Source organism: Saccoglossus kowalevskii, chromosome 19 (genome assembly GCF_978046115.1).
Source record: "Saccoglossus kowalevskii chromosome 19, keSacKowa6.1, whole genome shotgun sequence".
NCBI lineage: Eukaryota > Metazoa > Hemichordata > Enteropneusta > Harrimaniidae > Saccoglossus > Saccoglossus kowalevskii.
In genome coordinates this window covers 18,824,690-18,849,482 of record NC_140659.1, presented here as the reverse complement: position 1 = coordinate 18,849,482, position 24,793 = coordinate 18,824,690, and the positions used below count along the sequence as shown (strand labels likewise).

The window sequence follows — 24,793 nt, the reverse complement described above, 5'->3', positions numbered from 1 at the left end:
TTCTAATTTTGTTTTGTAACTAACTCTCTGCTTGATGAAGCCAGGAAGCTTCATTTATTAACAAAAGACAATTTGCATAATAATACGTAACCAGACCTGCAAATAACGTTTGAGCTTTATTCCTCTCGAAAAGGCTCCCTAGCCTGCTCTATGAATACACTTCAAAGCGCAAAGAACTGTGGGTGAGTGAATTGGTTTCCCTAAGTGAGAATAGATTGCACATCCAAGCACTCGCTCACTTATTGCTCAGTCGTAGCAAGAAGAGGTTTTCCAACGCTACAGTCCGCCAGAATTCTGTTATATCCCGAAAATCAACATGTCTGGAGACAAATCCACAATAGACATCAACGATGGATTGGACGTAAGTTTCAATAATTTATGTTTTAAATAATTATATGCCATACCACATTCATAGCCGACAACGTGTGTTTTGTGTGGAAAATTTTGTTGAAACTGATATTGAATTGTCACGCTGTGCCTACATGTCAGAGATTTTAGACTTGGTACTTTTCCGCTCACGTTTGATTTTCATTAAAATCGAAACAGTGCACGTAAGTTTGATCACGAAAATCTTTGCTTACCAGAGTACAATTTCAAAAGACAATCCACGCGACGTGGTAGACAGTAGCCATGCCGACCGTCCCACTCGCACCATGATGTAGCATTTACCATGAACAGTATTTTCACTATAACGTTACGATCGATCAACGTGTATTCTTTGTACATTTAAATTCAGACAGTGTCTATGTCTGGAGTGTAGCTTTAGTTTTACGCCAGTCTAGTGGACTGACAATAATCTGGTTAGGTATAAACATTTTTTGTAATTAAATGTCTAGTAATTCCATCCAAGGTTTGATTGCTGTTCGAGAAAATGTTTCCCCCCCCCCCTACATTCTGCTTTTTAGCAACATCTCTGAATGTTCAGTTATGCACTTGGCAGTTGTACTTTCAAGGGAATGACAATAAAACTTGCGAAATGTTTAAAACGAAACAAAAAAATAGGTTCATGTGGATTTAAAATCAGAAATCACACATACTAGACTACAGTTACATGTGGATTTATCGTACATAATTGTGCATATTCTCATCATTTGTGGGTCTTATTCTGCTAGATTTAGGTCTTTTCAATTCATAATTTGTTCATAATTTTGCGGTGCAAAAAATCGTATAAAGTGCCGACATGCAAATTTTGCAAAATTAAGAGCTGTAAATGACAAGAATCAATCTGATTAAAATCTGATGTAGTGTACGGGCTTTAATTATTTTGGCTATAAACTTATTTTAATTTTATTTTTCATTATATTTGTTATTAATGCCCTTTTATTTTATTTTATTATTTTACTTTGATTTTGATGATTTTTTTAATTCCGCCCTACCTACATCTGAGCCGATGCCTATGTAACGAGATTTCAACGAGACCCACTATCGACGATTTTAGTCAACGAATCACAGACCTCCTTCTATAGCGCACATGATGACGTCACCGGGCAGAGTCAGGTGGCAAACACACTCAAATAAAATGGCGGATTATACCGACGTTAGCGACCGTGAATAACACGGCTTTTCGGTAAGTTTATCATTGTCAAATGCAACGAAAGTCATTTTTATGTTAATATTGTGGCTCGAATGGTTCGACTTTAGATCGTTATTTCGCATAGTTATTCTGGGAGTGACGATTTTGTTTCCACCGGTTCGACCGAACACCAGTGTCTTTTTCCAGTCGCCTGCCCTGGAGACGGGTGATGTTTTGTTGACGATCGGGCCAAAATCGTCTACGGTATTGAAGCTGTAAAAATTCATCAAATTGTATCAACATTTTGTACATTATACAATAACTCTTTATTAAAGTAATTGAGCTGATTTGGACTGGAATAAAATATTTTTTATTTGGAACACATCGCAATTGATCAGGAAATATATGTTTGCTCCAATTTTCTGCGTCGATGCCGTGGGCCGGTGACCGTTATACAATTTAAAATCAGTTTGCATTGTTTACTATAGCTGTTTACAGTGTTCTAATCATTACGATTTACTTATTTTTTGCTTCCATTCTAGATACTTATGCTCAGTGATGTAAAATTGAAGCGATGACTGAATGAACGAACCTTGGCTGGCGAAGATGTATCTGGAAGTGTACACATTTGTTGGAAGTGAACAAATATTCAATGTAATGACAAAAATTGTAAAATGCTGTGGAATTTCTTTTGCAAATAAAAATATACTAGCAATTTTCTATTAATGGTTTATTCAAGTGGGCAAAATATAATGTACAGAAAGATTGCCCGTATACACTGAAAAGTAAGCAACCGACAGCCTGTATAAAAGGGGGGCTGTGATTGGCTGTTACTTACGCGAGATTTGAACGGGACTTACATAGGCGTCGGATCAGATGTAGGTAGGGCAGAATTAAAAAAAATCACAAAATCAAAATCAAAGTAAAATAATGAAATAAAATGGCATTAATAACAAAAGTAATAAAAAATAAAATTAAAATAAGTTTATAGCCAAAATAATTAAAGCCCGTACACTACATCAGATTTTAATCAGATTGGACAAGAATGGACATAAGTAGAATTATAGATCCACAGCTAGACTACAGTACAACACAATATTTTTTAGCTTGTTGACTTGAAAAAGCTGAAAAATCTCACTTTTTGGGCAATTAATTTCCAGTCTCAGATCTGTTGTAAAGATGTTTTTCATAAAATAATTGCTACGTTTGAAAAATTGCATGTAAAGCATTTTTTTGTAAAGCACCAAAAATTAATCCTATAAGTACACATTATGGCTGAACAGCAGCAACAGCTTTCCTTCTCATTGAGCTTCGTGCGTCATTCAGATCAGTTGTTGTCTAACTAAATTTATCCGTTTCTGCATACAAATATAAGGTGATATTCTGAACAATGATGTGTTCAAATTTCCCAAGCTGCTACAACTGACAAAAGCTGAACACCAATCAATAGTTGTAATAGTTGCCACCACATGTTACATAGTTTGATCTTTCAGAATGTGACTTGTCTTGATTGATTTGTAATTTGCATGCAAGTATAAGGTGTGAATTAGCATTGCAGGTACACCCAATGGAAGTTGGGATTCATCTTTTGTTTACATGATCATGAATTGTTCTCAGGTCTTCTATTGACACCTCTAGAATGCCATCAAAGTGCTGTGGTTAGATAATACACCCCTAGAAAATAAATAAATTTGAAACAATTAATCCATTTTCAAAATGATAGAAAGACAATTCTAATCCTTTCTGATCATGATTGTTAGTTTATTTGCTCTAAGTTTGTGGGTGGTCTAGATTACAAAAACAATTGGAGGATTAAGATATTGCACAACATGATTCCCTCATTTAATTGGCTGCTTTGTCTTTGTAATTTAAGACCGCTGACACACCCTTTACACCTTTCTGTACCCCACACTGACTTTTTACTATAATACTAGTATGTTGCATCACACCCCTGTACATCCTAGCACGGTTACTAAAAAACCGTGATCCTAGCTATGTCGGGATACCCCAAACATTGCCAGGACCAGTCAAAAACAAGACAATGCTTTTTTTTTGGATTAACACATTATTTTTTTCATCCATGCACACAAAAAAACCTGAATGTCTTTATTTTACCTCCTGTTATGCTAATTTTTTTGAGAATGCCATTTTATACTGAAATGCTAAAATACATAGACATGTATATATATGTTTGGGGTGTGCAAAGTACCGGGGTAATGCGTTTTTTAGTCCAATCTTTTGTAATGTAAATTTAGCTTGATATCAAAGGTTACTTCACTAGTGAATGTTGTCAATCAAAATAAAAGTAATATAATAATATTTTGTTAATAGAAGAAGCTACATGAGAATGGTTATTCAATGTACCCTAACCCTAATACTCAGTTGTTTATGCCCCTTTTCTATGAAAAATGCATTTTACAAACAATTGTCATATGTAATGAGCACTTTATATATAAAATAACAGAATCTGTCCCAGCATTTTATGATTACAAAATGGTGCTATTCATTACCTATAGCCACTGCCATATGACACTTCCACTGAGAAGGTCAACTCACTGTCCCTCTGGATTATTAAAATTCCTGTCTTGTCTACATAATTATCTATTATATTACCCCCCCCCCCCCAGAAAAATAAGCCATGGTGACATCACATCAGACTGGAGAGAAGGCTTCTGTTTCAACAATGCTGACAGTGGCAAACAACAATTGTCCTTGAAATGCACTTGTGACGTAATCATTGGATATGAAAGAGTTGAACTGTTATTACCGTATTGATATATCCATGATTATTTTTGTAGTACACAATACTGACATTCTCTTAGTTTACATTGTACCTTTCAATCAAACAATAATTTAGTCATCACAAGCTGTTGCTACTGACACTGAGTACTGACAATAAAATTTTGAATTTCAAATGATTTGGGTACCATTCTAAAATATTTGCTATGTGGTGTTTATAAGAATCAGAGTGAGTCAAACCTGTTCACGATTATTAAAATATTTATATAATTTGTAATCTTAATAAATTTTATATTAATTTTTTCCCCACTCTGTCAGGTGATTCCTACATGATATAGCGCCCTCATTTGAATACCTTTCCCACTTTTGCCAATAGAGGACAGTGTGCAAATTTTTAAAATGAGTGATTTTTTTAGCTCCGCTGTCGACTTTGTCGAGCGGAGCTTATCATATGAGTGATTGTCCGTCGTCGTCCATGTCAATGTTTTACTTTTTCGACTTCTACTTGAAAACTACAAGCCTGAATGCTTTGATACTTGGTGTATATGTACCTTGGGTAGACCTCTCTCAGATTTGTTCATTTCATGATCATATCTTCAATTCTCTAATTTTGGTGAATATTTTTGTCATTTTTGGTAAAAAGTGATATTTTCGACTTCTTGTTGAAAACCGCAAGTCCAATTGCTTTGATATTACATATATAGGTACTACATGTGGACCTCTCACAGATTTGTTCATTTTGTAATGATATCTTTAATTCTCTAATTTTGGTGAATATTTTTGTCATTTTTGGTAAAAAGTGATATTTTTTTCTTGTTAAAAACCACAATCATTTATGTTGAAAAATGATATTTTCGAATTCTTGTTGAAAACAGCAAGTCCCATTGCATTGATACTATGCATCTTGTTCATTTTCTAATGATATCTTCTGTTCTTTAATTGAAATGTGCATCGCTAACAGCGGAGCTATCTCAGCCGAGAGGCTGCTTGTTTAATATAGCTAAGATGATATTATACTAATGCTAGACATTGCCTTTAAAATGCGGCTGTATGAACAATTACATGAATATATTCAACATAAGATGAAAACTGAAATATTTGGTAGTTTTGACAGATTATTAACCTCTGCTCTGCTTCGGACTTTGAACCTAAAATACCCATATCAAACAACACATTGCAACAACATAGTGTTCACCCTGCATATTTCACTGCTACAAAATCAAAAACCTGTCCATTTTTCGGCAATTTATAACTATTACTATAATAGTAATAGTTGTATGTCAAATTTATAACGAATTTATAATGATTTAAACGTTAGTCAAGATTTTCTTAAAAACCTATTTGGATTTGAGGACAGAAATAAAGTAAAAATCCTTAATTAGTAAACTCTCGTCAATCAGTTATGCAACAGTGATGGGAAAAAAAACTACCCTTTTTTATTTGTTTATAAGCAGGCTTTCTGTGTTTCCTTATACACCTAAATAGACAGCTAGTTAGCACCTGGAATTTCAATAGCCATACCACCGTGATTTTTCCCCCGCGATGCTTCTTGTAGGACTTTACCTGGCACTGTGTCTGCACTTATCTGCATGTTCACTGCCTTATTTACATAAGCTGCCCCCAAGTGTTTATGTTGAATATACTAGTATACAGGGTGTCAAGAGTCTTGGCTGAATTGGGTCATTTTATGCATTGTTATACAAATAAAACACTGCCAACCCATTATACTATTTTTTTTTTCTGCCAGAAAAACGTTCAACATGCACTTGTTCAATCGGTGTATCTTCATACTTGTTAATATCGTAAATCAAATACTATTTATTATTACAATGATACTATAAAGGTCTTCCATGCTAGGATAGAAATAAACATTAGACTAATTTCAAAAGAACTTGTAGACCATTGTATTTCATTCTATGCATTGTACTTTCTGTGCTTTCCTAACTTCTTTATTTTGTGACATTCATTTTGTACAGTATTTTTTTTAGTATAAATAATATTAATGACAAAAAGAACTGCTAATTAGTTTTACTTAATTAATTGCCTGTGTATTTTGAATAAATTGGCAAAATTAACTGTTGGTCCAAAAACTACTGCAGCAATAAAAATTAACATAATAATTTGCATACATTTGCATATTATTTGCAATTGTGATTTAACATGCTCAATAAAATGGTTAATTGTACAATGCAAACGATTGTCTTGTTTGTTAGTTTTATAAATCAGTAATCATAAATGATACAACTACACTTGAGTTCAGCAATTCGCTAATTAATATGTATTTTACAATCCCAGTTTTTGTCTGATTTGTTTTAATGTTGTCATAAAGTCATATTCACTCTCGCTGGTCAGCATGTGCATATCATAGTGGGAGATTCCATCAGACATGAGGAAATTCCCCACACTGCTTAATATTCATGATTTCACGTGCAGAAGGTCAAAGTTCATTGTGGAATTTTTTTCTCGATGGAGTAGGAGCTGATCAATGGAATATAAAAGAAACCGGTGACTTAAGGAGCTTTATCTTAAGGAATCTTGCATTCTTGATACCCCAGGTAGGGCAAGTTGTTTTCCTGAGGGACTATCCCAGTATCTGATAGATTTGTGAATTGTAGATCTAATATGCATGTTGAAAAGTTTTCAAATTTTCATTGTATGTAATTTAATTTTTTTTAATTTTTAGGTTTAGGCAGCCTTAAGAACTGATTTTTGTTTGTTGAGGGTGTTGTTTGTTTGCTTCAGTGACCCAGATCCAAACAAAAAGGTCATCCATGGAACTTTAAAAATAAATGAGAAATTTTAACCATGTGATAGTTTAATTATTCAAAACTTTAATTTGTGATAAGTGAATTTTGTGGAGTACTAGTCAATGTTATTCAATCCCATTATTTAATACAACAATATAATATTTACTACTACCAATGTTTTTGATTTTATAAAACTTGGTTTACAGTCTGTACCCCCTTAAAAAAAATACTTGTGCCCCATATTGATATGACAAGGTAAATTGCATTTCATTATGCATCATTTTAGTTTATATTCTTGCTGTCAGATTTATAATGCATAATATTATGACAGTTTTTGAAGATAAACATGTGTATATAGGTCAGGGGCTTCACAAATGCATTTAACAGTAGACCATCATCCTGTAACAACATACCCTAAAATTAATAAAAAGGCAGTGTGAAGCGCTGCAGCGAGACCAGCGTAGGCAGTCAAGAAGGCAGAGAGTAGACTGCCAATTTGGGCTTATAGCAGGCCATATGGCCGGCGACCGGCTCTTAACAAAACCCCTGTAGGTACTGTAAAAACTTTATTTTAGCTGAAAAGACTTTTTGGGTGTTTTACTGTAGAATACTTTATTTTCGCTTGGAACTTATTTTCGCTATTTTCGCTGAAGGAATGATTCAGTGAAAATAAAATCCAGCGAATATACTTTTTTTCCTATCTTTCACATTAAACTCATCAAAAATCAGTGAAAATAAATTCCATACAAAACGCCCAAAAAGCCTTTTCAGCGAAAATTAATTCCAGCGAAAATAAAGTATTCCACAGTATATGGAATTTATTTTCACTGATTTTTGACAAGTTGAATGTAAAACATAAGTTAAATAAAAGGTGTATTCACAGGATTTTATTTTCACAGAATCATTCCTTCAGCGAAAATAGCAAAAATTAAGTCCAAGCATGGAAGGTACTAACGGAAGGAGCCACGACACCAATCAAGTGGCCACTTAAGCCTCTTAACTGGCTTATTTCCTTTTGTTTCAACCCAAATTAATCCTGATAAGGACATTGTCTAGCTCATCTTTGATGTCCATGATAGTTTGCGATTGTTTACACAAGTAACGAGTTAGCGGAGTATGATACAACCCCGCCATTTTTTTAATGTGACTATAAAATATATGCGTATTATGAAACTGCGGTTATCACACATGCGCACTGGGTTTGTTTAGGTGTAAAAGGTCAAAATACGTATTTCACAATCGGAAATTCAACAGATGAACGTTTGACTTCACAAATTTCCCATGTTTTAAATATTAGCAACTGTAACTAGCACAAGATTTCGAGTGCATACAACAATTCCTAAGGACTCCTAAGAAATATTATCACAGAGAAAGTGTCTAGGCATGCTCTTCTTTCGATACTCTCTTTTCTGTTGGTGTTCGCCAATGTCCGGTGGTCAAAAATTTCGACAGTTTCGGGCGCCAAACCCACGCACTGACAATGGTACCATTGAATAATGCAATCGTCACAAGCAATCATTGATTAACTCCCATTACCATTACAAAATTCACGATATTTCATCAGAGTTTCTTCAATCAATGTTATATCTGACAATTTTCCATTAAAGTTCGCCATTTTCAATATTGTGCATGCGAGGTACGACTATCGCTTCCGAACATGCTCTGAATATTGCTGAATGTTCGAGATTAGCATAACCCATTGTACGAAGGTGCTAAAAGCTAACAAGAACAATGTTTGTGAACAAACTCTGACAAATGATCATGGGGTAAAGCTAAAACAATAGCGTCGTGGCTCCTTCCGTTAGTACCTTCCATGGTCCAAGCAAGAATAAAGTATTTTACAGTAATACAGATTTACTAGATAGGTAGTTTATGGGTTTACGTAAATGACAAAGGTGAAAGGTCATGGTGAAAATCGGCAATATTTTCAATAGATCAGTATACAACAAATGCGTTTTTTTGGTTAAACAGTTTATATGCATTTTTTCTAATAGAGCAAATGTGACAATTCTGTTAAAAAGCAACATGGGCTTCAATAAACCCACAGTTTAAAATACCCTTGCATTTTCATGCGTGTACAACCCAAAATGGTTAGCGGACAGCTTAATTTGCATAACTCTGCATATTAATTTGCCTACATTTGCATATAATATTCGCAGCCATAAAATGCAATGTGTTTATTCACAAAAAAAAACAGAAAAAATAATTGCGTTGTATTTTAGAAAATAAACTAGACGGGTTAGGGTTGTCCACAAAACGAAAAAAGTCAAAATTAAATAAAAAAAATTTAAAAATGTTTATTTTTGCCATGGTACTAAACAGTGTGTTTTGTACAGCTACACACAGCTGGCTACAGAGTTGTCAAATGCAAGAACGAATACTAAGCAAATGGTAAAGAAACGATAAATTGAAAAGAATGTAAAAAGCAAAAATTGAATGTATTTTTTACAAACTCAAGCAGTCACTTTGTTTTAACTGCTTACTGCATTCAACACCTAAACCCCCAGAATGGACAATGCTCCATCCTACTTGAATGCTACTTAAGTCACAGCACCAACAGCGGCACGTGGCCGCCAACGTCTGTATGAACTTGGTCAAGTAATTATCAGTTTGCTTTTTCTATGCTGTTGACGATTCAATGGAATCTACCAAATGTTGATAATACAGTTAAAATTTTAAATGTTTTCTAAAATTATTTTGTTTAAATTTTTGTATATATATGTATGTATCTTTTTTTATTTTTCCTTCCAACCCTTGTCATTAAAACAGCTATGATCAAAACTACATTAGTTCTAGTGGTGACGATAAATTTAATGATAGAAACATGGACAACTAACTCACTGTTGCCTTGATAACTGCTTGCTAACTTTCAGTAGTCATTGTTAACATCTCTACTCCTATTTTGTAATGATCTGGGGAAAAAACCCTGCAAGCTATTTGTAAACCATTTTGTAAACAATGACAACTGCTCATTCATGTACAGTTGTAAGAAAATACTGGTAGTATCATTTTACCTCAACCTCAAAAAAAAAAAATGCATTGCTGTTATAAATTTGACAATTGTTGCATTTTAACTAATTACGAAATTCACAAAAATAATTGCTTAGTTTAGTGAACTAATTATGATAATTATGACAAATTGGCTTAGTTTGTTTGATTATCCACGACGGCAAATAGACATCCATAATTATGATAAATTATTAAATGGCTGTGGGGTGAGCATCATTGGTAAATGAGGAACAAAATTTTGTGTGGATCGCAATAGGACTCAAGATGCAACACTGTAACCACTGTCCTGTAATTATGACAAGGAGTGTAAAGAGTAGTTCCCTGGATCAATTTGACACCATTAACATGTTTTTATTGACATAGGGACTCATTTTGGACCACATCCAATAATAATGAGACATACTCGAAACAAGTACACTAAGTCTAAGGTCACAGCAAAACTCTGATGGATCACCCATATTGTCCTAGTCCTGAAGTAGATTTCATTACAAAGGTCATTATTTATCACCAGTTAAATCAAGATTTTCAGTGACTAGTATCAAACCAGTTGACAACATAGATTTTGTAACGATTGACTTTCTGGTAATTACTCACAATTAAGTTTGAAAAACGTGCTTCAATGGAAATTTACACCATATCTGGCAATGTATACTAAGTAAAGACATGTGATAAGAATAATCAACAACAAGATATAAAAAAAGATTGTGGCGCATGGCACTAACCATCAGCCACTAAAATTCATGCCAGAGCGAAGGTAACTTAGATTAATTTATTGTTCAAGTTTGCTTCATTTGTTTTAATTGGCCTATAAGAATTTGCATATCTGCAAAGCTCTTCTGTCAAAATAAGAAATCAGTTGAGTAATGTACAACAAATGTAGTTGGTTATAAATTTCAAGGACCCAGGAGTTTTTTGTTATGGGTGTATTGATCTTATGACCCTTGGTTAACTTGCCATAAAGTAAAAGTTGTTTACTACGAATTTTAAGTTTGTTGTTTCATGCAAATAAACGCACAGTATTCTTTTGCATCTACTCCATAACTTTTGATTGATGAACCAGATCATAGAGGCTGTAGGTTCAACGCTCGTGGTCGACTGCACACTCAGCAGTACCAAAAAAAAAAAAAAAGAGTACCAGAATTCCAGAAATTAAATTAAACATAGCATACTTTCATAGTCTTTTATCTTAGGATGTTCTTTCGCATCAGTTATTGTACCATAAATTATTGTATATCTACTAAACTCTGTCACATGTTTGACTGTGATCAGTCTTGTAGAACTGACACCTGCTTGTATTCCATATTTAAACCTATACTAACCAGTTGTTTTCCTGACAAAGTTAATACTCTCCTAAGTAAATGACCGATAAAGCACCACAAGGTATTTGTGGCACAAGTATGGCTTCATCTTTAGTTTAGATGTATCTCAATTTAGCTATGGTGTTATAATTCTCATATGCTTTTTAGTAAAATTTTAGTTGCATCCTAGATTATATTAAATAATGTACTAAAGCAAAAAAAAATTATTATTGCAAATTATGGCTGATGTGTGAAAATGAAATTAATGTACATAACTTACCGTGTACCAATCAAGCCTGTTCATAGTCCATCTGTCCGCTTGACCATACTTTTGACAGTACTGTACTTCATCTAGGGTACAAGTGACTGGTCATTTTGGCCTGTACTATGGCCTAGTGTACTGACCTTAGGTTAGGGTACCTGTACAAGCTTTCTTTCTTTGATTTATGAGTGTTCATCTTCCTACCAGGACTGATATGATTTTATTGGTTACAAAGTACTATACTTACAGATTACTCTGGGTTGGAACTATTTCATCGTAGGGATGTTTTCTATTTCATGTACTCCTTCTATCCAACTTTTTATAGCTGTGATTTTTTTTTGATGTTTTGTCTAATTATTTTTCCCGCTAATGTGAATTGTTCTAAGCCAAATAAATCTGAACAAATATTTTGTTTTCATTTAATTCAAACATCACTGATTCTACTGAATTACATAATTTCACTGATTTTCCAAGTTGTTCACCGCTTTAACAGAATCGAAGTAGACATAAAAGCCACTACATTTCTCGTTACTCAATTTCACTCCTTGTACGCATGTCAGTCTTTTTTCATTCACGCATAACTTCATTGTTTTATTTCAATTGATTCAATATACCCAATATGGAAACACGAAAAAAGTGTAAACTGTTTATGCTGTAACAGCAGTTGTGACGTCACCAAAGGCAACAGGTTGGACAGATTAAATGCCTTCGTCATTTCCTTCTTATCAATAAATGCAATTATATGCGTATTACTAATTTATTGTTGTCAATAATTTTTTTATAATTTGTTACGTGTTACTGATAGCGAACTTCATGCACGTTTGATTTCATTGACATGGATGAAAGCGTTTGATTCAACTGTTTTGTTGTGTTAGCTCGTCTGAATGACGCAGATTGTTTTCAATAAAAAAAAGTTATAACAAATATATAAAAATTATTGATAATATATTGTTTTGTTTTTCTCAAATGATGATCACCATTAACACATTTCAAAAGCCTCAAATAGTTGGTTAATTCATAGATGTAGATGTATTAACTAGGAATGTTGACTCATTCCTGTACATATGTTTTATAACAATTTCATATTGTCTATGTACAAGGCAAGAAATCAGAAAATGACCCTCGCAGTGATAGGTTCCACCCCTAATAAAAAATAGACTCTACCTTTTGACCCTTTGTGATGTCAAATACAAATCTTCTCATTTGCATATTGCCACCATGTGTATGCATATTGTTATGTTAATGATTAGTCCACGTAGCCAGCTATATAATATCCACAGTCCTCGTCACACCATTCATTCGACCAGGTCCTGAAGCCTAGTGTCTGACATCTGTGAATCTGTCCCAAATTTTTCATTTTTTTCACCATGACTGATCCTGAATGCGCACCCGTACCAAAAAATGTTGGACCAGATCCATATGGCATGCGATCGACTTTTAAGGTGGGTTAAAACTTACATGTTGACTTTTGGTGTTAAATTCTGTCACAGGCTTGTGACAACACTAATGCAAGGTGTGTAACGTGATGTACGCCCAACAGGACCAAATCTGTTTGGGCGAGACAATACTTTAGCACTGAACAATCACGATCGTCAAAATGTCGTGATTAAGTTTCTATACTTAGCTTTGGAATGGTTTACCAGATTGACTACTCTGTTTATATACTGACAAAACTCCATGATCTATATGCTAGTAAGCATTGCTTCTGCAACTCTGTCCCTTTTCTTGTTTGTATGATAATAGTTGTATACAAGCTATGTTGTTTTAGATTACAGCCTAATCTGTACTATAAGAGGTAATTGTGTTTTTGCTCTGGAAATGTTATATTCTTGTACACCAGTTTGCATGTATTATAGTATGATAAAATTTGTCATGTCTTTTTTTGCATTTGTTCTATACTTAATATGCGACAGATACGTGTCTTTGACATTGAGATTGAAATTAACTCGTGTTATAATTTAAATAACAGTAGAATCACTGTTTATCTGGTGCCTGTCAAATTACATTCCAGCATGTCACCAGTCGCCAATATTCAACTGGCCACAGCAAAACTAGATTAGTTTTCAGTCAGCTCAGTAATAAACTGTCACATGAGTATTTGATATGTACATGTGTAAGCCCAAAATTTTGACTACTGTAAAATACTTTATTTCGCTTGGAATTAATTTTCTATATTTTTGCTGAAGGAATGACTCGGTGTGAAAATAAAATCCAACGAATATACCCTTGCTTCTATATTTTACATTCAACTTGTCAGAAATCAGTGAAAATAAATTCCATACAAAACACCCAATAATCCAGCTAAAATAAAGTATTTTACAGTAAATAGGAAGAATAGTATTCTGAATTTGAATAAATATAATTACCTATATATAACTATAAGCAAAATACAACTTCATGCTGTAACAAGTTTCGTGATGTGTAATTAGCAATGCAAATTTTTTTTTTTTTTTTCCCAAAGTCTACAATTAATTTGTAGAGAGCCTTGTAGCAGTTTTACCCTGCTCTGTCTGGGACATTTATCTGAATTCATTGAAAGTGACGGAGAGGGAGTTTAAAAACTAAACGAAATTTAACGACTTGACTTCACCTGTGATTTTAACTCCCTGGTAGTGATGATACTCAACTATCATGTACCCTGGCCTAGTATGCAGTAAAGATCTGGACATGATAGTAAACAATGTGATTGTGCAAGTCATGCCACATCGTAAAATAATTTAAAAACCGGACCAAGGTACTTGGTGTAAAAGTGGGCCACTTCACAGATGCTATTTCTTAGTATTAATTACTATACCCCATATTTCTTCAATTATCTGCAGTTCTATAAATGCACTGGGTACTGAGAAGTAGGTGCATTTTGTTTCACCTTCATGCTTCTGTTGTAACTAAAAAATTACTTCTTCTCGGGATCTGATCTGTATGTTAATAAAAATGTGGTATAGAGAATTCAGTATTGTAAATTTTCACTATATCAAGCATTTAATTGGGTTTAACTTTTGCGGATTTGTCGGTGGGAAAAGTTTGTTATGAGTACTCTCTTGTATTAGAGGATTTCAATGTTTGTGTAGCAATTTTTATCTGAGCCAAAGATAAACTCTGACTTTTTGTCTCTTTAAACATGTCTCCTTCATGCTTGTATTTGCCCATGCATGTCTGGGTGTGTAGAACCTTAAAATGCAGTTGACTAGAACTGTTTTGTATTTTGAGATGCTTGCCCCTATTGTACTAACCACATCATCAGTCTTCTCCCCCATTGTCTTTGACTTTCAATTGAATCTTCACAGTCATGGTCCCATAAACGAAAGAATGGACAATTGTTTAAAAGTAAGAAAGGCGAGGTTGCGAGAACGAAATGTATTTGTTAAGTGGGTATTCAGGCAATTTCCATGCACAGATTGTTTGACATAGGCAGAACCCAAACTGTTAAAACTGGTACACGTATACATTTTTAGATACAATCTTACTGATAAAATACATTAAGCAGCAGCAGTCTGCGATAATATATACTGCCCTGGGTACTGTTAAACTGTGGGAGTACAAATAAGTAGAAAAATATATCTGGTGGTGACTTTTGCACTTTTTGGGAATAGTCAGTTACGTGTTGAGTTATGTATTATTAGACGTATAGTTATTTTAAGGGCTCTAATTTTAGTAGATATGTCTGGTTTCTTTATCAGTGTTTGTAAAGTGTACAATAATCTTAGTCAAGTGATCAAAAAGCAGTTAGAATCTATTGTCGTGTATACAATCATGCCTTCATCAGTTCCAATATCATATTGTTGATGTTGTATCTTTAACTTAAATTTCAATATTATTCCGCATTTTAAGTCAAACTAAATGAAATCCATTCATGGAATTAAATAGTATTCCACAATTGATATTATAAACAGGCTTGAAAACTAATAGACATTTGCTTTGGTTCATCAGTATTCCTTTTTGTCAATAATCTTTGTAGCTGTATTCTGTAGGTTATTTGCTATTGTGTTCTGTCGTTTAGCTAACTTCAGTCACACTATAGCCTGGCGTTTGTAGCGATTACACTCTTAAAATGGACTCTCCCTGGTTCATCAACCGTGCACTATACTTCAAATAACAATCAACGCCATCACTGATTTCCCACAGTTCCATGTGGCAGAATGTGTTGTACTGTAAAACAAAAAAAAGTAAAATTTTGTAAATTTATAGCCACGATGTGCTACAGAGTTCTCACAAGTTTGATGAACTTTTGACACAGTCCCTACATGCAGTGCATCATGGAAACAGGAACAAAAATGAAATCAAGTTTTTAACACTTTCAAATGTAGTGCAGTATCCACACAAAACTAAATCTTAATCTTATTTATAATTTATCTTTTTTTAGCACCATGCCACCAACGTAACTGAACAGACCCATCATGTATCTCGTGCAAAGAGAGGTCAAGTTTTAGGCCAGCGTGGAGGATTTAGAGGTTGTACCATATGGTTTACAGGTAAGAATAACATTTACTGTACTATTGATCGGCGCTATAACATTTCCATGATTGTTACTAATAATGTTACTAACAAATGGGATTAATGTATTGATTGACTATAAGTTTATAAATTATGATTTTTTTAATATTTTGCTAATTCAAGATGTAATTAATCTAAAATAAAGTATCTTCTTACAATGAGGTTTTTGACATTTACAGTATTTATTGCTGATCAACATTTTAAATAAAAAAAAAAAATTTTAAAGTTGGTGGTAGGTTGTTTTTTAGCATATAGTATGTGTCATGGTGTAACAACTGTCTCATTGTCAAATATTTACTATTTTAATATTCCACTAGTTTTGTTTTAATATGTACTGCACCAGCTGTAGCAATGTCACTTGTACATGTGTCACTTTTTTGTTACAATGACAACGTGGCAGGCATAAATATGTTCTATTTGTCTCCAATACCAGAGGCTTTACACAACTACCTGCAAAAATCAAATATGTCAATTTAAAATAAAACATTTTTTTTGATAGTATCTATTACTCTTTGTCACCTACTGTAAAATCTTTGTTTGGAATTTTCGATGTTACTGAAGAAGTGATTCAGTGAAAATAAAATCCAGCGAATATACCATTTTCCCTATATTTTACATTCAACTCGTCAAAAATCAGTGGAAAAAAAATTACATACAAAACACTGAAAAATTCTTTGTTTGAATCGTCCATTCCATTGAACTGTGTCTTAATTTTGTTTAAGGTTTGTCTGGTGCTGGCAAAACCACTGTTAGCTTTGCGTTGGAGGATTATCTCTGTTCTAAGGGAATACCAACATACGCCTTGGACGGTGACAATTTGCGTCATGGTCTTAATAAGAATCTGGGTTTCTCGCCTGACGACCGTGAAGAAAACATTCGCCGTGTAGGTGAAGTTGCCAAACTGTTTGCCGATGGAGGTATTGTGTGTCTCACTGCCTTCATCAGTCCCTTCAGAAAGGTAAGTATTTTTTCACACTGATTTGTCACATGTGTTGTCAAAGCAATGGTAGGTTCATAATACTATGAATAAGGGTAACTATCAATCCTTGGAACTGAAACATGCCACTGCTGGTTTATTAGTGTTGGTAATGTACTTTTGTTTCCCATTTATATTTTTCAAAAAATGTTAATTAAAACTTGTAGGCAATTGGAAAATTCCAAAATTAACAAAAATATACTAGAAAAATATCTAAAACTGAAAAAAAGAAAAGAAAAAGACAGTTCTCTCAATTACATGAAGAAATCATCGCACCCACCAGTAATATATACTGTATAATTTTCGTTTAGAACTTAGAACTGAAGTTTTTCTTGTTTTATAGGATCGTCAGAGTGCTCGCAAAATCCACCAAGAATCGGGGCTCCCCTTCTTTGAGATTTTCGTGGATACGCCTCTAGAAGTGTGTGAACAGAGAGATGTGAAAGGACTGTACAAGAAAGCCAGAGCTGGCATGATTAAAGGTAACCTTTGACCTTCAGAACCTTGCTCTTGTGACAATAGTAACTGTTTTGTTTTGTGGCTGATGGAATTTTGTTATGAAAGCGTCTTTGTGACTGACCTATGTGTTCTTTATAGTAGAAGATATGTTATCAGAAATAGATACACCAAATAATCAATATTTTAATAATAGCGACGTTTAATACATGAATGATAAGTAAAATGGCTATTACTTTGTCCTGTTTAGTTCACAATACATCTTCATTTGTCCAAGTTTCTCTGCTTTTTGCTTTGGCCAGAGTCCAAGATTTGTACTTGCTTTGTCTGGAAATACAACGTATTGTTATTGGCTATGATATGGTGAGGTTGGCCTAGTTCACCTGAGACTGGAAAATTGCCTCGTTCCTGTCAGTGTTCGGTGTAGACTGGTTTGACCTTATTTCATGTATCGTAGGTGTTCTGATCAGAACTAGAACCGCGGGTATCATGACGCTAAAAAGGTCCAAGCATTGGAAGTATGGGACCCTTCAGACATTTGGTCATTTTTTTTGGGCAGTTTTTTTTCCATAAATATGAGTAAGTTGTCTAATTGCCCCTTCTGAATGCTTCCCTAAAATGCCAAAATTCTGATTTCAAACATGTATGTCTGCATATGGCAGTTAGTTTGCTTATGTAGGGCTTTGCAATCACTGTAATTGCCCAACAAGTACACTAATGTTATATTAACTATAATCATGATTGCAAACAAAAATTTGTGAAATATGCTGATTGTAGTGCAATCTGCATGATGAGATCTGGTCACCGTCTTTCATTTTGTACGACCGAAGCCACGATTCAACAGTTTGTGAATCAAAATAAAATAACAGTGAAATATGCCTAACCACATGTTGTGTTTGTATATTTCAGGTTTCACTGGTATTGACCAGGCTTATGAAGAACCCGCAAATGCTGACTTGACCATTAAGGGCGGCGAATGTACTATTGATGAAGCAGTCAATCAAGTTTTGCAATTACTACAAGAAAGAGTAAGTTGATCTACCACTGAGGATACTACTTGATCCAACAACCAATCAAAAGCTTTTTTTCTGAGGATACTGCTTGATCCAACAACCAATCAGAACCTTTGTTTTTTGAGGATACTGCTCGATCCAACAACCAGTCAGAACCTTTGTTTGTTTTCGAGTAGGGCGCACTCAAAATTATCATCACTTGAGAGCTTCAAGTGGATAATTTATGCAAGCAATTTGATCAGACAGTTAGAAAGGATGTTTTTGATGGCTGAAAATAAAAGCAAGCAAGTCTGGCTTATGAATAGACGCTTTTTTGTAAACAATGAAATGCTATGGCCACCTGATGTATGCTTAGATGACGACTCCCCCGCTTAAGAAATGTGTTGTTTTGTTTTATTGTTTGACATGCCAACAAAAACTAAAATTAAATATCTATAAAATTTATTTAGAACAATTCTGCACACCAGAGAAGTCTTTTCTATTTTTTTTTTCTTTCTATCTAATCATTGCTTTTATTTTTTGTTACAGAATATTCTTCCACTCTCTGCCATGGACTCTGTCAAAGAACTCTTTGTGCCGCCTACTGGAATTGAATTGGCTCAGAAAGAAATTGCATCTTTACCAGCATTGGAAATAACCAAGGTAAGAATTACTGCAAGTGGTTAAACTGTGAGAAATTCCTATTAAGAATTTGATCACAAGCAAGAAAAAAACGGTGTTAGCAACGACTCAAAAAGTGCTCGTAAAATTTTCATGATTTTTATGTTTTTTTTGTGTCAAATTCATTTGATATTTAAATTAGATTTATGTTGCCAATACAGATAGTGTTAATTTTAAGCACTGATTGATTAAATTAATTTAACTGCTTGTAGAACAGATGTTAATTACATCACGAATTTCATTTCTGTCAATAATTATTGTAGAAAAATTTTTAGAGACATACTTCAATTTACCGGTTCTGCAAATCAAATTTTTAGTAATTTTATCTCTATGACAGTCATTCAATGGGAGTATTTTATTTTACTTTAGCTTGATCTGCAATGGACTCAAGTTCTAGCTGAAGGCTGGGCATCACCGTTGACTGGATTCATGAGAGAGAGAGAATATCTACAAAGTTTACACTTTAATACTCTCTTAGATGGTATGTATTCACTACCTGCTTACTGTAAAATACTTTACTTTTGCTTGGAATTAATTTTTGCTATTTTCACTGAAGGAATGATTCAGTGAGAATAAAAACCAGCAAACATACCTTTTTCCCCTGTATTTTACATTAAATTCATCAGAAATCAGTGAAAATAAATTCCATACAAAACACCCAAAAAGTCTTTTCAGCGAAAATTATTTCTAGCTAAAATAAAGTATTTTACAGTTCATCATTAGCAAATATGAAAGTGTGATTTCGATGTCAATTAGGCTACGCCAATGAATAGTAATTTCTTTTCAATTATTCAAAGTAGTCAAGGTCTTGAATTTTCCAACATTGTTGCAAATTTTCATAAATTCATGTTGGGTACGTGCTCAATAATCAAAATTATTAAAAAGATATTTTGTTAAAAACAACGTACCATATGTAAAAGTTATATACTCTTTGATTTTCATGATTATTAATTATTTAATTTCAGGTGGTGTGATCAATCAGTCATTGCCGATTGTGCTTCCATTGACAACAGAAAACAAAGAAAGATTAGAAAATCAACCGGCCATTGCATTGATGTACGAAGGCAAACGATATGCTATTTTGAGGTCACCTGAATTCTATGCACACAATAAGGAAGAAAGGTGTTCCAGGACATGGGGTACAGCAAATAAGGGACATCCATACATCAAGGTAAGAAGAAATTAGAAATTAGGAACCATTGTTTTTAATTGGTGGGATGGCAGAAAAAAATATGCTTTACATAGTAATGCACTGTGGATACAGATGGAGGTCTAGCTGAAAAAAAAACACAAAAAAAAACGCATTACCTAGCCAGCGAATGAGAAAGATATTCTGCCCAAAAGGTCTGACAGTGTCAATATGAAAAAAATGGTGCATTCCAAATTGGAGTCGTTTTATGTTTTGGAGCTGCTGAGTTGTGTTGGTGACCTCTGAACTTATACCGAGCTTATCAGAAGTCTTAAGTATAATTTATCACCAATCTGATTCCAAACGCCTGATCTGAACGTGACTTGAGTATTTCTGTTGAAAAAGTAGATTAGGATTTAATCAGAACTTCATCCAGATATTTGTTTTCTGTGAATATTTAAAATCCAGTGAATTACTCTTTTTGACAAATCAGTCAAAATAAACACAACAAAATCAGTTCATCGTTTACAGCAAAAATAAATTTCAAAAATAATTCACAATGCCTATCTTGTTGTATACTGTGCTCTGCTAAAGAAATTTATTAAACCGTGAAACAAAAGAAGTTTTTGAATTGTTCATGATTGCCATAGTAATGAATGTATTATTGTTTTAGATGGTCATGGACAGTGGTGATTGGTTAGTTGGAGGAGATTTGGAAACATTGGAGAGAATCAAGTGGAATGACGGCCTTGACGAGTACCGCAAAACACCCAATGAACTTCGTGCTAAGTTCCGTGAAATGGAGGCCGATGCAGTGTTTGCATTCCAGCTGAGAAATCCCGTACACAATGGACATGCTTTGTTGATGCAAGATACAAAACGCAGACTGTTAGAAAGAGGTTACAAGAAACCTGTTCTCTTGCTTCATCCACTTGGTAAGATTTGCTTCTAATTTGTGCATATTATTTAGTAAATTTACATAAATTATCTGACAATATTAATTCTTCAACTTCTTGCTTGTGAATATTTATTTTTACCAAAAGATATGTATATTCTCCCAAACCTGGCTTGTGATTACTATATGTAGTATGTTGTAGAATTTACTTCACAAACAAAGTAAATGTTGTAGATTGCCTGTAGAGGGCTCACTCACTCATTTTTGAATATTCCCGTTTAGCTATTCCTATTGTTATTATTCCTTTTTTATAGGTGGCTGGACAAAGGATGATGATGTGCCTTTAGATACCCGTATGAAGCAACATCATGCAGTCATGGAAGATGGTGTATTAGATCCAGAATCTACAGTTTTAGCTATTTTCCCATCCCCCATGCATTACGCTGGCCCCACAGAGGTAAGTACAGTATACAGTCTTCATCAAATTAAACTGGGTTTTTCACAGATAAGTGACACCCACAAAATTAAACTCATAAAAATCTACAATATTTCCTGAAATATTCAGAAATTTAAATTTGTACGATATGACACAGACAATTGTCGGCTCTTCTATGAACTAAAAAGTTCTCATCCTATGAACCTTGTCTGAATTCCCCTTGCAGGTACAATGGCACTGTAAAGCTCGAATGGCTGCCGGTACAAACTTCTACATTGTGGGACGTGACCCAGCTGGTATGCCACACCCAGACGGCGGCAAAGATCTCTACGACCATTCGCACGGACGAAGAGTAAGTACAGAACTATTTATATCAACTATGAACAAAATCAGTTATTGCATACACAGGAAATAAGATCACAAGGATTAATAGAGGCGATTAGAGACCATGTACAAAAAAGATAACGTTCCAGGAGCGAAGATTTTAGTACACCTGATCAGTGTTTGTTCTGTGCCGTAATTCTGAATATTATTTTTTAAATAGGTTCTGACAATGGCACCAGGTCTTACACAGCTAGAAATCATTCCATTCCGTGTAGCTGCATACAACAAAACCAAAGGAAAGATGGACTTCTTCGATCCTGAACGCAAAGAAGACTTCCTCTTCATCTCTGGTACACGGATGAGGAAAATGGCCCGTGAAAGCATCCAACCACCAGATGGATTTATGGGTAAAAAGGCATGGGATGTCTTGGTGGAATACTACCAGAGTATTGCTCAGAATTAATATCGTCGTTCAATCATTCAAAGTTGAAAGGGTGTTGTTAAGAATGGAGTAAAAACCAGATTTGCCATGATAGGAACTCATCACCCTTGAAAAAGACATTCGGTTTCTAGATTTACACTGACATTGTTGCCATGGTTATCTACTGTGCTTTCCTCACTGCATAATAACGCATTACCATCAATATTTTATTTCAATTTAATTTTTATCTTTTGTTAATTTTTAATTTCTTTCATCGTATATATTTTTCTCATGCTTTACTTAAACAAAATGTAATCATGTTGCCGCTTTCATCAGTGGTATACGGATGTAAAACGGGTGTAAAAAAGAGAGAAAATCAGAGTTTTAAAACTTTTTTTTTGTTTCCTAACTATTTGACTTTAGCGAAAGCGCAATTTTTTTCAAACTTGTAATGCAGGCTGTGCCTCAAAACATGACAATTCAGGCTTCAGGAGCTGGTGGAAAAAAATGTTCTTTGATCCTTGCAACAGTAGCAATTAATTCGATTTACTCAAACATACCCAAACACTTGCTGATTATTATTATGAAAAGTTTCCATTTTTACCCCCACTATATTGGAATCAATAATTGTATTCGCATCCCAGTAACAATTTCTGTACAAGTAAGACCCACCAGTGTGTAGTGGAATTCTTGATCGAATATCAACCATTTAAAACTAGATATTTTATATACTGGGCTATTTGTGAATAATAGTAACTCGCAATCCTTTCGCTTGGTACATGGGTTGTGCTAGATTTCAACTGTTCACTTTTAATCATGTGTAAAAAGCTAGTTTTGAAAATTTTAATGCATACTCAATTTTTTGGTAAGCATATTTGGTGTTTTGGGGGATACTGAACACTTAATAATATTGACATAATTGTACAAGAATGCTGGATTTAACAAGAACCAGTTGTTGTGTTAATATCGTGCCAGGATCAAATAGGAAAATAAAATCGTCAATGCAAAAAACTGTCTTGACTGTTATTACTACCATATTGTACTGTTCTTGTTTGTAAAAAAAGTTATTTCAATCAGTGATTATTCACTTTTTGGTTATTTCTGATATAAAGGCTGCAATCACTTTTATTATGACCACCAGTGTACAGCAGCCAATCAGAATTTATGTTACAAAATCGTTTTATTAATCCTTTGACGGCCATGTTTTTTCCCCGTCAAAAGATTGGTGCCACATTTTCAAAAATTTTGAGATAATTTTGAAACAAGTCAACAGTAACTGGAGGAGTAGCTACCAACCACCATGTTTGAATTAAAGACATCATTCATGTCATTATTTACTTGTAGCTGTGAAACAAACAAACGTGTGCGTCGCTGACCCACCATGAGTGATGTTGATGCCAAATTTGATAGAATTCAGCCTTCGCATGCCTGAGAAATAATTGATAACATTAAATATTTATTTTGGAGTTTTTTTTGGACAAAAATGATCGCCAGTTGTCATTTTAAATCAAATCACGAAAAAAAATGACATGTGTCAGTAACCCACCATAGGTGATGTCAAGTTTGAATGAAATTGACATGTTCAGGTGACGATTTTTGTTGTTTTGGGAAAACACATTTAGATGGCAGTTGTTTGAAGGTTAAGAAAATTGAAAACAAATTGATGTGCTTATGTAAATGGGGTACATCAATTTGTTTTCTATCTGAATTGTCTTTGTACCAACTTCGGTACGGGCATGTTCGAGAAATGGTGATAGACAAGCACACAGACGGACAGGATCCAAAACATAAGACCTCATTCCGAAATTAGTCCAGCACTGTCTGTGTCATCTCTTATCTCCAACATATATGAACCAATTTAATGCAGACTTTGCACAAATACATCAATTGGACAGGTATGCATGTCATCTTGTTCTGCATTCTGATAAAGACATCCCACTCAAGGCCATTTTGTTTACATACGAGTAGTACGATTGTATTGAAACTTCGTAGATAAATAAGACTGAAGTTAACCTTTATATCCAAGATGTGATTTGACTGATTTCATTGAAAACTCACGAAGACGAGACATGAATGATTTGTTCGTTGAAAATTGAGCTAAAAATTTTTTTGTGCGTGTTTCAACATCGATGTACAGATCAGGTTGTAAATTTATCTAGTGGGGCTCACAGTTGTGACTGTCGTTTGGTTGCTTAGTGACTACTTTACATCTCGTCTTCATAAAAATAGCATTCGCCATTTTTTCCTTTATTTATATTTATTTTCCCTTTAGGCCACGCTATCAACAAAGTCCAGGAAAGCTGTATGTTTTTCGATTCTACCTGTACTATTTTCTTCTATGTTAGCGACAAAAGAGCTATTGCTTGAAATGTCACTTAGGACAATGATTTATCAAAATTACTATATTTTTTTGTTTTGTCCGTC

The 24,793-nt window shown here is 34.1% G+C and overlaps 1 protein-coding gene and 2 long non-coding RNA genes across 4 annotated transcripts; 2 read left to right on the top strand and 1 right to left on the bottom strand.

Moving 5' to 3' along the window:
- The first annotated feature begins 207 nt into the window (after positions 1-207).
- On the top strand, positions 208-23,063 carry LOC100375144 (bifunctional 3'-phosphoadenosine 5'-phosphosulfate synthase-like). 2 transcript variants are annotated; one of them, XM_085494016.1, is made up of 12 exons: positions 208-361; positions 15,929-16,037; positions 16,782-17,017; positions 17,379-17,517; positions 18,401-18,519; positions 19,033-19,146; positions 19,534-19,645; positions 20,130-20,335; positions 20,967-21,228; positions 21,503-21,645; positions 21,851-21,976; positions 22,169-23,063. In XM_085494016.1, exons 1-12 carry the CDS (start codon positions 317-319, stop codon positions 22,409-22,411), a joined length of 1,854 nt encoding a protein of 617 aa, XP_085350142.1. In that variant the 5' UTR covers positions 208-316; the 3' UTR covers positions 22,412-23,063. The 2 variants fall into 2 exon arrangements, with proteins under 2 accessions (XP_085350142.1, XP_002738925.1); XM_002738879.4 differs by lacking the exon at positions 208-361 and adding an exon at positions 12,840-13,010.
- Positions 1,427-2,228, top strand: LOC146730602 (uncharacterized). The gene is made up of 2 exons (XR_014927480.1): positions 1,427-1,567; positions 2,056-2,228. It is a non-coding gene; the product is annotated as an uncharacterized LOC146730602 (long non-coding RNA).
- On the bottom strand, positions 2,728-11,723 carry LOC144359843 (uncharacterized). The gene is made up of 2 exons (XR_013422080.1): positions 11,587-11,723; positions 2,728-3,187 (listed from the first exon to the last, which is right to left on the bottom strand). It is a non-coding gene; the product is annotated as an uncharacterized LOC144359843 (long non-coding RNA).
- Positions 23,064-24,793: the final 1,730 nt, after the last annotated feature.